This window comes from Leuciscus leuciscus (genome assembly GCF_965113295.1).
Source record: "Leuciscus leuciscus genome assembly, chromosome: 19".
Lineage (NCBI taxonomy): Eukaryota > Metazoa > Chordata > Actinopteri > Cypriniformes > Leuciscidae > Leuciscus > Leuciscus leuciscus.
Genome location: NC_138743.1, coordinates 28,175,004 through 28,195,059, shown reverse-complemented (window position 1 = coordinate 28,195,059; position 20,056 = coordinate 28,175,004). Strand labels below are relative to the sequence as shown.

The 20,056-nt window shown below is 36.9% G+C and overlaps 1 protein-coding gene and 1 long non-coding RNA gene across 7 annotated transcripts in view; both read right to left on the bottom strand.

Annotated features, from left to right (window-relative positions):
• Window positions 1-20,056, bottom strand: part of palld (palladin, cytoskeletal associated protein) — a 92,613-nt gene that overhangs the window by 31,325 nt on the left and 41,232 nt on the right. For 4 of the 6 annotated variants that reach the window (XM_082147540.1, XM_082147542.1, XM_082147541.1 and 1 more), the window contains 4 exons: window positions 19,585-19,726; window positions 18,884-18,907; window positions 17,212-17,331; window positions 15,248-15,590 (listed from right to left, as the gene is read on the bottom strand). In XM_082147540.1, coding sequence (XP_082003666.1) covers window positions 15,248-15,590; window positions 17,212-17,331; window positions 18,884-18,907; window positions 19,585-19,726 — 629 coding nt within the window. Of the gene's footprint in view, window positions 1-2,113; window positions 2,509-12,361; window positions 12,398-15,247; window positions 15,591-17,211; window positions 17,332-18,883; window positions 18,908-19,584; window positions 19,727-20,056 lie in introns of those variants that run through there. The other 2 variants (XM_082147545.1, XM_082147544.1) reach the window with 2 other exon arrangements.
• LOC309482264 lies at window positions 3,295-11,380 on the bottom strand. Its single transcript, XR_014200271.1, has 2 exons — window positions 7,501-11,380; window positions 3,295-5,909 (listed from the first exon to the last, which is right to left on the bottom strand). It is a non-coding gene; the product is annotated as an uncharacterized lncRNA (long non-coding RNA).

Genomic DNA, 20,056 nt, shown 5'->3' with positions numbered 1-20,056 from the left:
ACCTGTCTATTCTTAAATAATTTAAAGTGTGATTTATTCCTGTGATGGCAAAGTTGAGTTTTCAGCATCATTCTTGTCACATGATCCTTCAGAAATCATTCTGATTTGCTGCTCAATAAACATTTCTTATCAATGTTTAAAACAGTTGTGCTTACTGTTTTTGTGTAAACCATGATACATCTTTTTCCAGGATTCTTTGATGAATAGAAAGTATAAAAGAACAGCATTAATTTGAAAAATAATTATTTTGTAACATTATAAAAATGTCCTTACTGTCACTATTGATCAGTTTAATGCATTTCTTTAAATAGGGGTTGTGACTTTTTTTATTTAATTTTTTTATATCCCTTGAGGTTCACTTATAATGTTAATTAGTGTTTGCAATATCTTTCGGAGGTCTCTACTCTCTAGGTACAGTCACAAACAAACTTTTTAAACAGGACAAAGTGAACAATCTTTAATCTTCCATATTTCATGTAGTCAGCAGACTCAAGTGCATTGAGCATGTCAGAAACTGTACGGGTATCTGTATACTGTATCCAGTATCGATGGTGTCAGTGACTATAATGGGTTCTTCTCTTTGCTGTTGATGCAACACAATGCTCATGTACTTACCCTAAACTTTTGAACAGCAGTTAAATGTATGCATATACATACACATATAGAAAGACAGACAGACAGACAGACAGACAGAAAGAAAGAAAGACAGAAAGACAGAAAAGAAAGAAAGAAAGAACTTTACCAATAATAAAAACGGAAGCAAAATATTGTGCATCCTGAAAGTCTTGGAGTGGCAGAAATTCCTGTTTAGTTTAGTTTTTTGCCATTTAGCCAAATGAATGACTACTGTTTGAAAAGCATGAATGAAACCTTTGGTCACAGCAGTTGCAGGAAAAGTTAAAGCACTTCATTTTCAGACCCATTCACTGTTGTTTCGTTCTCTTCCACTCTATTTATCTAGTCAAAAAGTCTTGACCTGGACAGTCCATTATTCCCGTTTGCTTTCACCATCTCTCTCTCAGACCCCTCCCCCATCTGTTTGCCTCTAATTGCATGCACAGCACATAAAACAGAACCAGACTGTTTTCTTTTCACATAGAATGTCTCATTGCATCCCTCTCTCTCTCTCTCTCTCTCTCTCTCTCTCTCTCTCTCTCTCTCCTTCTTACAAAGTGGGTATATGCCTGGATTGAAGGAATGTGAGCTGAAGACATTCCTCTCCAGATTGGCTGAAAAGACATCACCCATCACCATCAAATGGGATTACCAGCAGGGTAAGGGAAAGTAAGTGAGAGAGAGAGAGACACGGGAGGGGTATGAGCAGAAGAGAAATAAACCCTAAACAAGGCAAACTGAGCGACAAAGAGAAATTGGAGTCCAAACTATTCTCTGCTGGCAATAAAACGGTTAGTACAACGGCCTTTATGAACCAAGACTCCACCAAGCAAACCACTGCTCCAGTACTGCTGCCATGAGCGAAGTGCCAACCCATACACACATTAAAGTGCTAAACATTCAACTGTTCAAACTTGGAACACAAGAGAAAAAGACAAAGCCACCAACATAACATCTTTTCCAGATATTCTGGAGGTTTTGAGTTTGAATAAACTACTTTCTTGCCAAAGCCCTGTGCAAAACTAGTGACTAACATTATTTTTACTGAGCAGAAAATTTCGGAATTGTTTTCTGTACCTCTTTTAATTTATTCTATTCTTTTCTGGAGCTCTAATTCATCCTTTTGTCTTCAAGTATCCCACTTCACTCTCAGATATATCATCTCCTTTTTAATCCTCACATGTATCCACATCACATCAGTGGATTGAATGTGTTCTCTGTTTATTCTTATCTGTAGTTGTGAGCATTGAATCATCCCAATGGAAATATGTTGCATGTTAAACAAAAAATACAAAAATCCTACATAAAAAACAAAATAAAAACAAAATTACAAAATAAAAAAAAGCAACAAAAGACAAAAACTCCTAAGTAAACAAAGTGTTAAATTGTTACGTATCAACAGGTTATCTCACATATCAATGGACAGAATTAAGTTGGTTTTAAAACGCCTCATTCATCCATACAAGTTACTCATAAGAAAAAAAGAAATAGTTTGTACCTTGTTTTTTCACCTGGGTAAAGTTATTCCCGTTGCATGTAGGTAATTCCTTACAGGTGTGTATGTGTGTGTGAGTGTGTATGAGGACTGCGGCTCTCAGTCAGCTGCTCTCGTCTTTATATTAAGACGCGCAGACACGCGCTGAGTGACGCGTCGTCTGCCTCTCGAGGTCTGCTCTGACTCACTAACTGCAGTCTGTGCTTGTCTGACATAAGAAGAGTCCTGCAACTTAACTTCCACAATAAAAGTCCCCATGCTCAACTTTATTTAAATATAATACCGTAGGCTAATTCATATTTATATATATATAATTTATTATTTAAGCTAGGGCATGTTTAACACTTCTTTAACATTTGACAGCTCAGGTAAATGAAAAAGGAGTGTTATAACACTTTTTTTTAAGTTTGATGTACTTTTTTTAAATGTTTAAACATCTAACTTATACGTAAAGTAAGCTGTGGTGTGATGATTGTTTTGCTGAAAAATTATTATTTTACCATCTCTGATCACCACAATCATTTAAATATTCAATGAGACACGCTAGTCAAAAAATGCAAACAAGTGGTAAATATTATGGAAAATAAAACAAATAAAATTGGAAACAAATGTAAAAATTACTTTACAAAACTTTGAGAATGTTCGGATTGCGGATGTTATTTAAAATAGTGCTTTTCTGTCATTTAACATTCAATAACAAGACTGCAAATCAAATCATAAACTAAGACATTTAATTTTTTCACCTAAAAGTTGTTTTACGTCCTGTAAATATTTTTTATAAATATTTATATTTTTTACAAAAACTTCTACTGTCACTTCAGGAGGGGGTGGTCATGTACTAAAGCTCATTTCTAATCTATTTAGAAAACCAACCCTAAAAAACTAACCAGAAACTATTCTTTGTCACAATGTAGAAGATAATAAAATAAATCAGAATGTTTCATATAAAACATCCAAAGAGAAATTTAAGCCACTTACATCACTCCTAATACATGCGCTTGCCTTGTGTTACTCCTCCACTGTTTAAACCTTCAACTCAGATAACATCTCGCTCTTGGAAATGATATGAGTTTGTTTTAAAAACATCCTCTAAACCATGTAAACTGAACACGCACTCAATGAGCAGACAAAAAAAAAAAAAGAAAGAAAACACTGTCTAAACATTATAATTAAATTTTGGGGGGGGGGGGGGGGGGGGGTATCTTTGATTATCTGCTAGGCTTATTTTTTTCCATCGGTCAGTCTCTTTGTTTGAATTTCAAGAGATTGTTTTAATCTGAGGTTGTTTACTAATCTGTATATCTTGCGATGTGTAGAGACAGATTACTAGATTCTTGGATCATTTCTACATCTGCAGTAGATAAAGTGTTCTGGCACATTTTCCAGCCTATTTATCCTCCCAATTCACTTTCTGTTCTTGACAATTTTGTTCTGCCGTGTTATTTGAGTGTGTGTGAATGCATTGTGACTTATTTTAGACTAATGGGAGTATGGGTGCCGTTATCATTTATATGAGGGTGTGTAATGTCTATTTTCAGAAGTGCTCTGTATTATTCTATGTCCCTCTCTTGGCTCACTTGTGTGCTTGTGTCAGGGGAGCAGATGAGTCGCCCCTTCAACGCTCATGCTAATCCTCAGGAGTGACTCATAACATCCAGTAAAGAGCTAGTAGATATCTGCTGGTGTCAATCACTAGCCATTAAGCTATTTTTTTTTATAAATATTTTTTTTAAGTAATCATGTATATCCATCTTTTTACACTAAAACCGTAATATATATATATATATATTCGGAACTGACACATTTCATGACGCACTGATGAACGTTCACAATTACATAAATATAGAGGAACAGATTTACCAAAAAGTATTAAAATTCTTTAAGGGATAGTTTACTCAAAAATGAAAAATTCATGTCACTCTCATAACATTCAAGCAGCCCAAAATAATCCTAAGTAACCCCATTTGCAAACAATGTAATTCCCAGAATGCTTGAGACTGTGAGAATGTGTCATAGATAGTGTTTGTGAGAGAGAAACACTCACTATTATATGTCTCATATGCCAAACATCTCTGTCCAGACAAATACTTTTAAGCTCTTCAACAGGCCATCAGGTCATAAGGATCTAACTTTCCATCTTGTCAACACACTGAACCACTCTCACACACACATTCAAGGAATAGTTTATCTAAAAAACACAAAAGAAGATATTACTATCTATACACTTAAAGTCATTAGGGTCTAATGTGGTTTTGGACCCCATTGACTTACATTGTATGGACAAAAACAGACACATTTTTCAAAATGTTTTTTTTCTTTTGTGTTCTGTAGAAGAAAGTAAGTCATTCAATTTTTGAATGTCATGAGGGTGAGTACAGATTTAAATTACTATCACTTTAAAAATTTAGTTTTATATCAAACTATTCATCAAGAATTAGATATTTTTGTCTATAAATGTAAACATTACACTTCTAAATGACTTCAACTAGTTTATCTTCTAAAGCACTTTTGTGTCTCTCTTAGTAACAGATTTTTTTATTTTTTTATTGAGATGGCCTGCTCTGGACTCTCTCTTCCATATTTGGAAAGCTGCTCTATTCCCAGCGGGTCACTTCAACACCGTTAGCCAATGCAGTGCTGAGTCTCTGAACCCCTCAGCCAATCCCGCATCCCCCTCATCTCCTTATAAGGACTGCACAGTCAACAGTGTTCGCCTTCCCTCTGGCCTTCTTGGCCACACTGTGCTGCTTAATCATTCTAAAGTAAACTGGCGGAATTTGTCAAAAGCAAAGCAAATGTTTTTGATCTGTGATAAGTCTCTTTTTGTCAGTGGTTATTAAAATGTGCATTTTATATCATAACCGCATTTAAGCATCAGCAATATTACTTTCAGGCTTTTCAGCAAGGATGCATTAAATTTATCAAAAGTGACAGTAGAGACAATTTAATTTTCTATTCATCAAAGAATCCTAAAATAGGTGTCATTGTTTCCAAACAATATTAAAGCATACATAAGGCATGTTTCTTGAGCACCAAATCAGCATATTAGAATGATTTCTGAAGGATCATGCGACACCGAAGACTGGAGTAATGACGCTAATTTCAAAAATTGATTTTAAATTGAAATAACATTTCATAATATTCCTATTTTTACAGTATTTTTGATTCAGTAAATGCAGCCTTGGTAATCATCACTTTTTTCAAAAACAATCTTACCGACCCCAAGCGCTTGAACAGAAGAGTACTTTCAGGCTACTTACTAATTAGCTACCTTGCCAATTAGCAATTGTCTACAGTATTTTTATGAGCCGCAGTTGTATTGTATATAAATAAACACAAAATAAAAAGTCACAGTCCACAGTGGAAACTCTGGGTTCATTTCTAAAAATGAGGCTCGCAAGTCCAAGAAAAACCTATTTGCGCTATTTATCAGCAGAGGTGCAAGAATGATAGGAAAATGTTTGGTGAGCTGTGTCACTCAACAAAACTGTGCGCAATAAACCATTAAACTGAATTTTCCTGTAGAAAGCGTCTCTATATGCTTGTTTTCTTTTGGATGTGCTTCTAAACCACACGCAACGCCTGTGCAAGAAAATGATTGTTAATACACCATTTGGGTCTTTACGAGCAACACCTCATAAACAAACCAGCTTTGAGAAACAACGCTGAGTCACACGCCAGAAATGCAACTGGCTGACCAGCGCTCCACGGATTTAACCATAATGCTGGGCATAACGGCATGGTTTAAACGCTACACCCGTACACCGTGACCTCAGTGCTAAAGCTTTATCTGTCTTCACTACCATGACTTTTCTTGCAACAAAATGATATCTATGAAAAGTTTCAGTCTGGATTCAGACCGCATCATAGCACTGAAACTGCGCTCGTTAAAATCACAAATGATTTACTTTTAGCTTCTGACCAAGGCTGTATCTCAATACTAGTTTTACTTGATCTTAGTGCTGCGTTCGATACTATAGATCACACATTACTCTTAGATCGACTACAAAATTATACTGGTGTTCAAGGACAAGCATTAAGCTGGTTCAAATCATACCTATCTGACCGCTACCATTTTGTCTATTTAAATGGAGAAAAATCGATCATAACTCCAGTAAACTATGGAGTGCCGCAGGGATCTGTGTTAGGCCCTCTGTTATTCTCAATATATATGATGCCACTTGGAAATATTATAAGGAAACATGGAATTAGTTTCCATTGTTATGCTGATGACACTTAAATATATATTTCATCACGGCCGGATGAAAACGCAAAATTTTCCAAATTGACAGAGTGTGTTAAAGATATAAAAGATTGGATGGCGCGTAATTTTCTTTTATTAAATCCAGACAAGACAGAGGTAATACTTATCGGTTCAAAAAACCGCCCACAAAACCTCGCACAATACAACTTTAACATCATAGGATGTCCTGTTACTTTATCCTCTACAGTAAAAGACCTGGGTGTTATACTTGATTGCAACCTGTCTTTTGAAAATCATATTTCATATGTTACAAAAACAGCCTTTTTCCACCTTAGAAACATTGCTAAGCTACGTAATATGCTATCAGTTTCTGATGCAGAAAAGTTAGTTCATGCATTCATGACCTCGAGACTGGATTACTGTAATGCTTTATTAGCTGGTTGTCCTGCATCCTCAATAAACAAGCTACAGTTAGTCCAATATGCCGCCGCTAGAGTTCTTACGAGATCAAGAAAATATGATCATATAACACCGATTTTATCATCACTGCATTGGTTACCTATAAAGCTCCGTATTAATTACAAGGTATTGCTACTGACTTATAAAGCCCTAAACGGCTTAGCTCCAGTCTATTTAACGGATCTTCTATCACCCTATAATCCATCGCGTTCTTTAAGATCACTAAATTCAAAGCTTTTGGTCATACCTAGGATATCCAGAACCACCAAAGGAGGGAGAGCATTTTCACATTTGGCTCCAAAACTCTGGAATAGTCTTCCTGATACTGTTCGTTGCTCAGACTCGCTCTCCCAGTTTAAAACTAGATTAAAGTCGCTTCTCTTCAGCCAGGCATTCATATAATCCTACAGTTCAAACTACAATCCGGCCTCTAGCTCATAAATGCCAGAGGAGAACTGGCCCCCGACTGAGCCTGGGTTTTTTTTCTCCATTAGGTCACCTGATGGAGTTTTAGGACTCCATTAGGTCACTTGATGGAGTTTTTCGGTTCCTTGCCACTGTTGCCTTTGGCTTGCTAAGTTGGGGATATTTTGGGGATATTTAATTTAATTTTATCAATCAATAAATTCCTCTTGAAACAAACTTTGTTGTATTATTTTAATTTAATACTGTGAAGCTGCTTTGATACAATCTGTATTGTGAAAAGCGCTATACAAATAAACTTGACTTGACTTGACTATTTGAACTAACACAAAACTGACCCGGGCTTCGTTTCTCAAAAGCATCGTAAGCTAGATCGTAGAACCATTGGGACCAATAGTTTCTACGATCAACTTAGTTTTGAGAAACGCAGCCCAGAGAACCTGACTGCAATGGGGAGAAGAAATACAGATATGGGATATGAATATTAAAACCTCCTTCATTGGAACTAAATTGGTCAGAAATATAACTGACACACTACCACAATAACCACATCAGCACTGTAAACTCAAGCAAAACATCTGAAACTAAAAACCCCATGAGTTTGAGAGAAAGCTAGTGTGGTTGTGGTCAAGAATAAGAGAGCTCAATGAAATGTGACCAGATTGTTTGAGTCCGACCCTCAGTTTGCTGCAGTTGTCTCGAGTGTCCATGACAACAACCCCACAGTGGCTCATGTCGGTTTGTGGCAGCCGGTGCGGTATGGCAGCAATGCAGTCGGCACGAAGATAGCAATACACAGCACTTCAGCGAGGATTAAAGACTTCCTTTCTCATCTGTTATCCTTTCTGTCTCGCTCTTTTATCTCTGTCTCTCTTTTTCTCATTTACTTTTGCCACCATGGCGATCCACTAATCCAAAATAAACAAAAATCCTGAATGTTACGTTGAGTAATCGTTTAAATATAAACACATAATGAGTAAGGAGGTAAATTATTGCATCATTTACTTCAAAGAGACTTTGTAGGAGACATTCTGTGTCTGTCTGTCTCAGCGACACATGATGAATCAAATCAGTGAGGATTCCTGGCTCCTCAGGTCATGATCCAACCCTCACCCCTGAGCCAATGGTGCATTTATACACCACTCTGGTCCTTTTGGCTCAGGAAGTGAAGGATTATTGTCTGACTCTCTGTCTCTGGTGTGGCTCTGACGGGATACAACACCTTTTACTTCATGGAAAAATGTAAAAGATGCAGCTGTATTCACCTCTGTACACACACCTGTCATACGTCACTAAAAGACTGATACAGAAAAGTACGGATTCACTGTCACAGACAATAATATGACAAAAGAATAATATCTTGAAAATTCTCTGACGGCAGGGTATCAATATTTGGTGCATAAGAGTTATTTACAGTAATTGCGTAGAACAAAAGCATCATCCTGATTTCCCCTTTTATTTTGCTAAGTGAATATTAAATGCAACTTTAAATTCAGCATCATTACTCCAGTCTTCAGTGTCACATGATCTTTCAGAAATCATCCTAATATGCTGATTTGGTGCTCAAGAAACATTTCTTATTATTATCAATGATGAGAAATTTGTGCTGCTTAATAGTTTTGTGGAAACCGTGATTAAAAAAAAAAATCAGGACTCTTTAATAAATAGAAAGTTCAAAAGAACAGCATTTATTTGAAATTGAATATGTAAAAGTTTTTAGTTTACCTTTTGATCAATTTAATGTGTCCTTTCCGAAAAAAATTATTTATTACTAAAAGAAAAATGAAAAATAACAATTTATTTAAAAATTCTGACTGACCCCAAACCTTTTAACGGTAATGCATTTAAACCAGAGTCCCCTTGCAACACCAATCAACTTTTTTTTCTTCAGTCATGTCTCATCTCGCCTAGTGGTATACAGTCTTCACCAACTGGTATCAGAACACTTTCAGTGCTCGCTTACTTCTCAAACATCTTCAGATATTGGTGAAGTGGTGGTATCACATAACCACTCTATGCTGATGCCAAGAAAAGATCCAAAGCCAAACAGACAGTACATTTACAAAAACACACCCCGTGTTCTCATGAAGAATTAAAGTAAATTTGATCCAGTGAAAAAAGATGCTTCAAACACAAGGTTTTCAGAAGGCTCTCACACAAACCTACAGCACAAATCTAGTATAATCCAGCTGTAATTCAAAGGGGCTTTTGTGAAATGTCTCACTATCTTAGCACACACATTCATCAACCTGTACAGCTGATATCAGATACCACCTGCTGCGTATCTTTAATTCATCATACTCACACAAATACATACAGAAAATGGACATATGCGACAGCAAGTAAACCCTAGAGAATAATGCAGGCAGTCTTCTCACTTTCTGTCTCTGTGTTTCTTTACAAGCTCCAGGTGTTATCATTTCAGTGTGGTATGGACTTTACACACTGTGAAGCAAGTTCCCATAAAACCCCTGTGATTTCAGCCCAACAAGATCGTAAATCAGAGGTGCACACAACCATCTCTCTTCTTACACAGATGCTCCTGTAAGAAATTGTAGTCTGCCTCGACCCAGATTCCACTCCGAAATATATTTTAGAATGAGTTCATCCCCAAAATGGCTTAATTATCATAGAGATGAAAGAAAGGCAAGTTATATTGTTTCTTCACCATTTGGGTTGATCACATCCTGAACAAATGGTAGTCAACTGTAGAATGGGACTGGGTGTGGGACACAGAGAACTTTCTCAGACAATGGGATGTCACAACCAGCTGTTGCAACAAGAGCAATTTAATTTACATTAAGAACAGGATAAAAGGTTTAAGATTTGGATGTTCTGGGTTCATTCTGACGCCGGTGAACCCAAGGTGCTTTGTGTACCTTGCCACTGCTATGCTGTAATAAACGTCATTTTTGAGATCTTCGACGTCCACATCATTTTTTCTTACACTCCTCTGAAAATAAAACTTTGGCTGTAACCGGGATTTAGTTGCTCAGATAAATGTAACAATTTGAGTAATATGCCTTCATTATAAGCTTAATTTTATATGCCATATTTGCCTCAAAAGGGACCCACAAAGCCTTTCCTCTTGGTCAGCTGCAGGTGAACACCCACCACACACCCTGTTCGTTCACACCTTCCTCTTTTTGGGTCTATCTCTCTGTCCCTTCCTGTGCTGAAGGACATTGGGCCCTGTCTATGCCATCAAAGCCAAAACACACTGTGTGGTTTCCTGTATGGCGTGTATCCCCGCAGGGTGTAGCGTCAGTGGCAGGGAAAGCGATAAAGGGATCAAGTGTGAAGAGATTTGAACATGTTAATCAAAGTGCATAGTGCAAAGGTGTTAAACGTTAAAGGATGTTCACTCAACACTTGGTTAGAAACAATGAAGAAGCACATGTAATGCCCCACCAACATAAATATGTTTAAATCATTTGTATAATTATCAGCTGAGACAGTGTCTCTATGTGAGTCTTTTAATTAAATTAGCACTGAATGTCTTAAAACTCTTACATTTGGGTGAAAGTTACAAAAAAATTAGTAAGATATATTATCAAATAAAATAAAAGGATACTTCACGCAAAAATGAAACTTCTGTCATCATATACTACTCACATGCATGACTTTATTTCTTCCGTGTAACACAAAATCATTTATTTCCATGCATTTGCAATGAATGTGGCCTGGGACATTCACACTTCAAAAATGTTGCAGAAGCACCATAAAAATCATAAAAGTGGTTTGTGTGCTTTTAAAGTCAAACAATAATAACGGACTGAAATTTAAGTCATTATTCACTGATTTTCTTTAATCATTGAGCTGAACTCAACTGTATTGGTCTGATTTGTAAAAGAATCATTCAAAGTTTTGTGAACTGAATCAACTGATTCATTTGAAAAGAATCTGACTCAAAAGAATGATTTGTTCAATAAATCAAACATAGTTACTTCTCTCATGAACTCTCATAACTTTCAGTGAATAACTCGAATATAGTCCATGAAGACTCGTAATATAGTCCATGAATCATCTTCTAGACCACTTTTATGATTCACTTTTATAATTTTGTAGCTTGACAACCCCAGTCCTGATTCATTTCATGATATGGAAAAGAGTAGCCGGAATATGTTTAAAAAAATTTAGTTGTTTTGGGTAAACCATTCAAGATGGACTAGAGATATGAAGGGGGAAAATTTCGAGAAAAGAACAACATATTTGCAAGCAAACAAACAACTGCTTCAAAACAAAACTTTTTAGTAGGCAGCATCATACTGATTTTATATTTCATTTTATATAACATGCCTCATATTAAAGCAATGCTGTTGTGCCAGCAAATGTCCAAGTCCTATCGCTGAAACATGAAACATGAGACCAGGTGAAGTTTACCCTTTTACTTGTTTACCCAAAGAACATGACCAGAGCTGCAAACTCATACTTTCCACTTGTCCTCTAATTGCTTTACGGCAATTCTGCAAATAACATAATCACAGATGTAATTGATAAATCACTGTAACGCTGAAATAAAGTTGAACTAAAGGAGAACTCAAATCACAGGGGACCTGTAAAAGATAAATGTCTGCAGCTACAACGTGGTCTTAAATCCCCACTTCATCATTCTATTCAAAGCACTAATGTGAACAGCAAGTATGGGAATATCCACAGGAAATCAGCTGGAATGTGTAAACGTGTTTGGAGGGTCACAAGGCAAGGTTCAGGTCCGTTTGTACCAGGAGGATGCTAAGAGACGATAACATGCCACACAGCATGTAGAAATGACCTCGGGGTAATTATACAATTATGAAATTCCTGTTTTTACAACCAAATGACATGGTGAAGTGACTAGCGCTGGGTAGAGAGCAGTTGGATGGTGTGTGTTTTTTTGATGGGGTGGAGGTTCTCATTATCTGCTCCCCTGTTGCGTCGTTTCTAGCGGTTGATTTGTGACGTTACGGTGGAAAATCTTTTGGGGAAGCAGCTTTTTAAGGCAACAATTTGCAGAAGCTCAAGCAAAGACAGGGTTTTGCCAAACGGCATGCCATTTAAACCTCAGCTTGGACCTCGTCCACAACTAGAAACAATTTTCCTTTCATAGCTAACACATGCCTGTCAAACCCACGCACATAAGCGTTATTCACACTCAGGTTGCATCAACCTATTCTTTGTTTTACCTTTCATTTGAGAGGTCGTCTGCTTGCTCATTCGATCTGGAATCACAGAACGGATGGGGAGATGTATGGAGAAAAGTCACGAATAAAACCACAAGGACTAAATGTTGCCCTACAGCATGTACACCATGCAAAGCTTGCCATTTACATGATTTACTGTGTATACACTAACAAGAATGCACACAATTAACTTTTTTTCTCTTTCTTCCCAACATCCACCCACTAAACACACACATGGTTGTAAAGAAGAAAAGGCATCTAAATTAAACGGAAATCAGCTAATAGCCACAGAGACAAACAGCCCTTAAAATCTTTTCAAACAAATAAGTAGTCCTATGTAAAGGTATGACCACAAGAGCCTAAAGTCACATTCACACACACAAACATATTTCAATGCCACACACAATCCAGACAAGATTACAGAGCTGAACTACATTTATATATAAGACTGACTCTGCCTAGAATCAACAAAGAGTCCCTCCCTCTGAGACACTTTTGCTTTTATGTTGCTGCAGTTCACGTTTATGTCATCCTTTGATCATAGCCAGAATAAAAGCTCATTTAACAATGCTCTTTTACTTTGCTATGAACTAAAACTTTAAAATAATATGGTAAATGTTATGTTGCTTATGTTTGCAACATGTCATCCACTTCACAGTTTACATCATTACAACTGGATCTCACCATGTTAAACAATGATGTTTTTGTAAAATATGTAGTTTTAGAATATATTATCGCTATCATGTGAATATTTATCTTTATTACATTTGTCATATAAACAAGTCCACAGATCTGAAGTACATCACATTAACTGCTCCAAGTTCGTTTCGTATAACAAAAAAAGGGGGAAAAAGACTTGTGATTCAGTGAGGTCGTAAACAGCAGCTCTGAACGATTCACTGACTGGGTGATTCTGAACAGAACGGGTTTTAGCGTTTAAAAGCTTGATCAGGATAGGGAATGGTGAAACACGTCATCTGGCACATGTTTACAAAGAAAAACAATGGAAAAGCAGCCCAGCAGTATGTTCGAGGCTGTTTCCAGAATCTTTTAGACTGATTCATTAAAAAGAATCTATTTTGAGTCATCTGTTCGGGAATTGGACATCAAGGCTCGTGTTGTGTTCACTGCTGTGTTCAGGACACACTAGCGCACGCTGTAATGGGGGAAACAAGTTTTCCTAACTAGATTGTAAATAATAAGATTGTCACAAATGTTTATTTTCTGCATTTTTGGTTTTAGTCACTGTACATAGCACATAAGTTAGGACCGGTATAACTTGGAAGGTCACTGGGAATCTTTTCAGGCATGTAAGTACTGGCTTGCCCTGCATGTTAATGTTGTGCCCTTGGGCAGTGCACTTAACCTTATCTTGACCCTAAATTTAGGGATGTTGTCTTTAAAAACTGGAACAGTGCTAGTGAGAGTCAAATTGCACGTACTGAGTAATCTACAGCCAACTATCTTGAGGCATTGAACATTACACCAAAATCCACTGTCAGATCAGTGCTCACTATAACCCATGATAAATGATAAAAAGAGAGTGCAGTATGAGATACATCTAATACAAAAGATCCTTCTGAAATCTGTCTGGAGTCATAGCACAACTGCTAACACATATGCAAACACATACCGCACACATCTCCCAGTGATTTATGGCACGCAGCAATGCCCGGCCTCTGACATGGTGATAAAGGGACGGAATGCATTTGTTCTCTAAGTGGGGCTTTCCCATTAAACCACCTACTGACATACAGTACGTAGGCAGCTGGGGTAGTATATCACCACAGAAACATTGGTAAATGTTAACACTTTTGATCAGAATCAGAATCTGTTTGTTTTACTTAAAGTATCATTTTTTAAGGTTTGATGTTGGTAGGATTTATAAGAAATATTATAAAATATGCCATAAGCTGCAGCCTGCATGTCAAATAAATGGTAACACGTCAAATGAACCCAAATTTGCGGTATTCATGACAAAATATCTGGATGACTCGCTGTGCATCTGATAAACACTCTATAGGAGTCAATTTGTAAATGGAATGGCAACACAGCTAAAATCATATGGTCATATAACAATTTTTTCGTAATGTTGTCTTATGCTCTTATTTGATCAAAAATGCAGTAAACATTATTGTAACGTAATATTGCCATTTAAAATAACTTTAATTTGAAAAAGAAAAAAGAAAAATCACTGACCCTAAACTTTTGAACAGTAGTGTACTACTTTATTTTTCCTCATTAGGCAGGAGTAGGTGGTATTAGTGGGAGGGACATTTTCCTTTTAGGGTGCATTTAATAGGATGAAAATCAGTGCAGGATGAGTCGTCAGAATTTTGGTAAATTTTGGTAAACTTTTTAAGGTTAAACTTAGAAACGAATGTTCACCTGCTACCTTAAAAACGTGAGTAAACTCAACTGAACATGAGTAAACTCAACTTAAAAATGACCTTTGTTTCACCTAACAATTAGACAAGACAATGGATTATATTAAGTTTATTTTTGAAAACTTATAAACTTGAGTTCAAAATCCAAAACTTGTCAAGACAATGGAGTTAAAGAGAAGAAATTAGCTCAAATAACTTTTTGATTTTGCAGAGTTAGACGCGTGGGTCACCATGTTTTGTTGATCCTGGAACATTCCTGTCTGAAAATTTCATCCTAAACATATCCCTAACTTAACATAACTTATCCCTAAAATCAGAGAGAAATGAATCACCTAACCCTGGTTTTAAGCCTAAACTTGACATAAACTGTAAACTTCTTCCCTCAAATCTGATTGGTTGATTGAAACATTGTTCCAAAATCAACAAAGATGTGGATCCACAAAGATGTTGTACTTGGTGAAATCAGATTCTGTGATGCACAAGATTCAGCTGCAATACTCACAGTTTAGGTTTGGGTTTGGTGGGGAGAGGTGGAGCCTTAACCGCTGAAGGTGATGGTAGATTCTCGTCTGGTGGCTTGTTTAAGGTCTGACCATTTTGTAGAGGTCTGTTGGGTAGACTTTCATGAGGCTCTTTATCTGTGGAGACCTGAACAGGCAATGCAGTGATGCTGGGCCAGATGTCCAGCTCGTTGATCTGGAAGGCCTCAGCACTCGGTGGGGTTTTGGGTGGGACTTCCAACAGACTAATCTCAGTGGGTGGAGGAGGTGGAGGCGGGAATGATTGGTTGTCCTCAAACACACTTTCGTCCCCAGATACACCGTTGCTGGGAAACTCTTCTGCAACTAGAGATACAAGATGACAAGACATACAGCTCATTATAGGGTGAGAACATATTTATTTTCCTATGAAGTGTGTTGAAATCCAGTTGGCCCACATCACAATCCATTTCAGTGGAATAAAGAAGGAAATAAAGTTCTGAATAACCAGGGAAATCAGTTCCTGGTTTTGTCACTGTAGAACAATAGTTTTTACAATGATTAAATCCTCATTGCAAAACACCAACACACCTACAGTGGGAGAAAAAAAACAACCTTATGATAACTACCTATAAGGGATCAACAGTTAATCCACAGCTAAAATGTAATCCTTTATTAGACATGAAATCTGTCTTAGATTGTCTCAGGTTTACTTAAATGGCTCTGTAGTAAACTTGAGGACTCCTGGAAATATGAGTACACCCACTCCATCACATAGTATAAACATTCATCCCTCTTCTGCCTTTGCCATGTGACACACACAGCTATCAGCACATACTACATCCTCACTCCTCACCCCACACTCAGATCTTGGAGTGATGTAGACGGGACGTGGCTGGTTGAACTCATGCAATTGACATGTTTTCAAGATGTACCACACTGGGCCCCATAACATGTCATCAAAAGATAACTGATGGAGATGCTATGCCTTTTTGGAGCCGGTATTTTTTGTTACTGCTTTGTAAATGCATTAAGTCATTACAACTCCTGTGTTACATCACTTAAATTTACTGCTTAAAATGAGCGGTTGCTGTAATGTTGAAACTATTAAGTGGCTGTTTACTTTGGTTAATTGTATTTGTTTTCAGAGGTTTATCCCTTAGCCTCCTTTCAAACAATGTCATATTTAATACACTCAAACAAAGGAATAATTGACACAGGGAATAAACAGAGAGTCATTCATTTTGTGCAAAACTCTTTCTTATGGAGTTAACATCACTAAATTGTGTTTTTAAATTTGTAATTTATGCTTAAAAAATATAACTATATATATATATATATATATATATATATACCGTATATACATATAAGGATATAAGGATGCATTAAATTGATCAAAAGTGGCAACTTAGACTGTTGCAAACAATTTCTTTTTTAAATTAATGCTGTTCTTTTTAACTTTATATTCATCAAAGAATCCTAAAAAAAAATATTATGGTTTACATAAAAATATTAAGCAGCACAACTGTTTTTAACACTGATAATAATAAGAAATGTTTCTCGAGCACCAAATAAGCATATTATAATGATTTCTAAATGTTCATGAGACACTGAAGACAGAAAATTCTGTTCATTCATCACAATAATATATTATTATTATTAGTTTTTAAAATTGCAATAACATTTACCAATATTACTGTTATTATTATATTGATTAAATATATGCAGCCTTGGTGAACATAATGAGAACAATAACAAAATCTTACAAACCCTAAACTTTTGACCGGTAGTGTATACATTAACAGTATATAAGATGGATATTTGTTATATATATGACTGTTTGATCACTGTTTTTCTTTTCACATGGACATGTTTCTTTAAATTTTAACCTCCTTCTACCACAATGTTTCACTAAAATATTTAAATATTTACATGGCCATGAACTTTGATCTCAGATATAGTCATTGTAAATACAGTGTAAACGCACCTGGTGTGACAGTGAGTTGTGCAGTGCTGTTAACTGAGCCGTATTGGTTGGATGCAGTGCAGCAGAATAAACCTCCGTCTTCAGGGAACGCCTCTGCAATTACCAACGTGCAGATTTCCTCTGCAAGACCAATCACAGAAGCCATCAATTACAGAGTCATCAAGATCACAAGCAATATCAGATTAGAAATAGATTTAATTAATTACATTGCGACACACACATAAACTTAAATTATTACAATGAATTTAACAACAGTCCGATAATTCAATGCACAAGCTCCTGCAACTGGCCAGTTTTACAACCCAATCTATTGCAGTCAAACAATGCTATCTCCAGAAACATGGGAATCACATAAATATTGCTTGTAATGAGGAAGGGATGTAGACCGGTATTAGACAATTAGATAGACAGGTGTGGTGAATCTAGACAGGTAATTGATGGTTACAGAGGTGATTCAATAGCAGAGAGAAGTCTGCTGCCGCAGACACAGACTGTGTGTCTCATTCCTTTTCATTGTTTCTTATGAGGTGATTCAGTAAATTGTGAATACTACTTTGGGCAATAGCAAGGGCCTTGACCCCTACACATTGGGACACTGATGACTCAATACGCTGATTTCACGCAGCCGTTATTCTGAAATCGAAAGCGAGGCTCCGGTGGGAAGAAATCCGGAAGTGTCGCCTTTAATCACAGGAGAGTTGTGAATGCGATGGCGTATTGTTGTGTTTAATGTATAAAATGAGTTATTCTAAAACTGTACATACATTTCTTTCATACTTTAGACTATATACAGTGAAATTCATTTATAAATAAAATATTTTTTTTATATCTAATTCAGAAAGTAAAAAAAGAAGCAGGAATGAACTATAGGTATATACATATCCTATATTGGATATTAACATCCAATAGTGTAAATCGCGGCAGCAGGTTCAGGTTGGTAGTCGAAGGCATTGTTGTTTATCTTTACTTCCGGGGTTCTTCCCACCGGAGCCTCACTTTCGATTTCAAAATGGCGGCTGCGTGAAATCAGCATATTACCCACAACATCATTAAGGTTACAGGGCTCATAAATCATTCATTTGTTTATATTCATTTTTGCTGTTAAAATGAATAAAACCATTATGAAATGTGCTCACTTCCCTTTTCTGATGACTTTACGACATTTCTGATAAGTGTATGGAGTGAGTGGCTGATATTCGCAAATTTTTATGCAATCTGGGAATTTCTATTGAGAAATTCTGTTTTAAATGAGACAGGCCTAGAAATGAATGACTCCCCCCACCCACCCCCGGCTGTGTACGTCCTTATAAACTAGTGAGCAGATTGAGACACACCCAAAGATAGAGGTGAGAGTTAATACTCTTAGAGCAAGAAGGTGAGCCATACTCATGTACAGAGAAAGTATGTGACTCATTAAAGGTTTAACCCCAGGTGCTGATATACATTCGTTTATTTGTTCTGTTACTCAGAGATTTTCTCACCATATTTAGGCCATTTTGCATGCATAGCAATGATGTCATGTCATAAACATAGAGCTTTCTGACAGGCTAAGAGAATCATCATCTTGATAAATCCATATATATGATATGTACACATGTATCTGAAGGAAAGTGTTTTATGAAGGAGTGAAAAGAGGGGAAAGTGGAAGCAGGAGTAAATCTAAAAGACTTACCGGGTTCTGCTGCAGATCTTGGCTCTGATGAAAGAGGGATATGGGAATTGAGAGAGAAAAACAAAAACCAACACAAATGACTACATATCAGTACATCAATAAACCAAACACAGTTAAATAGTTGAAATAGTTACTCGAATAGAAATTTCGTTTTGTTCCAAAACCCAGATGACTTGCTTTCTTCCCTGGAACACATAAGGGGGAATTTCGCTTCCCTGATAGCAGAAGTTGAAACATTGGGAATAAAGACATGGCTTGAATCACTCACTATTGTCTGTGCATTCTTAAGAACCAACGACTCATAAAATACTGCGCTTCATCTGCATGCTCTGAGGCACAAGTCATTTATTATGTACGAAAAAAGGGGCTACAGTGGCCTCCCCTGTTGCTTCCAGAAACGTCCATTTTTATTATTAATACTTTGCACAGTTTCCCAGGAAGTGACACTTTTTTTTCTCTTGAACACATGGGATGGAAACGGTGCTTTATGCGCAATGTTTTATGTAATATACCAAATATTTGCAATTTTTTTTACATAAGAAACAGAGGCGATCATTCTGATCTATGTCGATTGATGGTCAGTTCAATCGACATAGCCATTGTGGTATCGGTTTTTAGAGTACAAAAAGAATAGCGATACTAACAATAGCAAAGAACTACTGAATGTCCCTTTAAATGGTTGCCTGAGAAGTTCCTCTTACTCTTTTGCAGGATGCGGAAGTCAGGGGAGTCCTGGATCTCCCGGCCCTCTCGAAACCACTGGACCCTCAGAGGAAGACTACCTCTCACCCGGCACTCCAGAACCACCACCTGACCTTCAGATGCCTGCGCGTCCTGCAACATCTACAGAACAAGAGAAACACAGCTAAACACTGGAAACACAGACTGAAAGGTAAACACAGGGAGAGAGGACAGACAGATGAATGGAAAAACTGAAGTGACAGATGAAAAGGTGTAAATCCACTAATTCTGCTCTTTCTTCAGCACCTCTTATGTACTGTACATACTCTTTCAGGCTAAAGACATAACAGACATAGAGGTAAGAAGCTGTCAGCAACCCATAAAAGTAAAAAGGCGGAGGCGTATAGTTTGTTTATACGTGTGTGAGAGTTGCTTTCTGTTGTGTGTTCACTCACTTTGAAGCTTTGTGTATGTGTGTGTAGCATGCTTTGT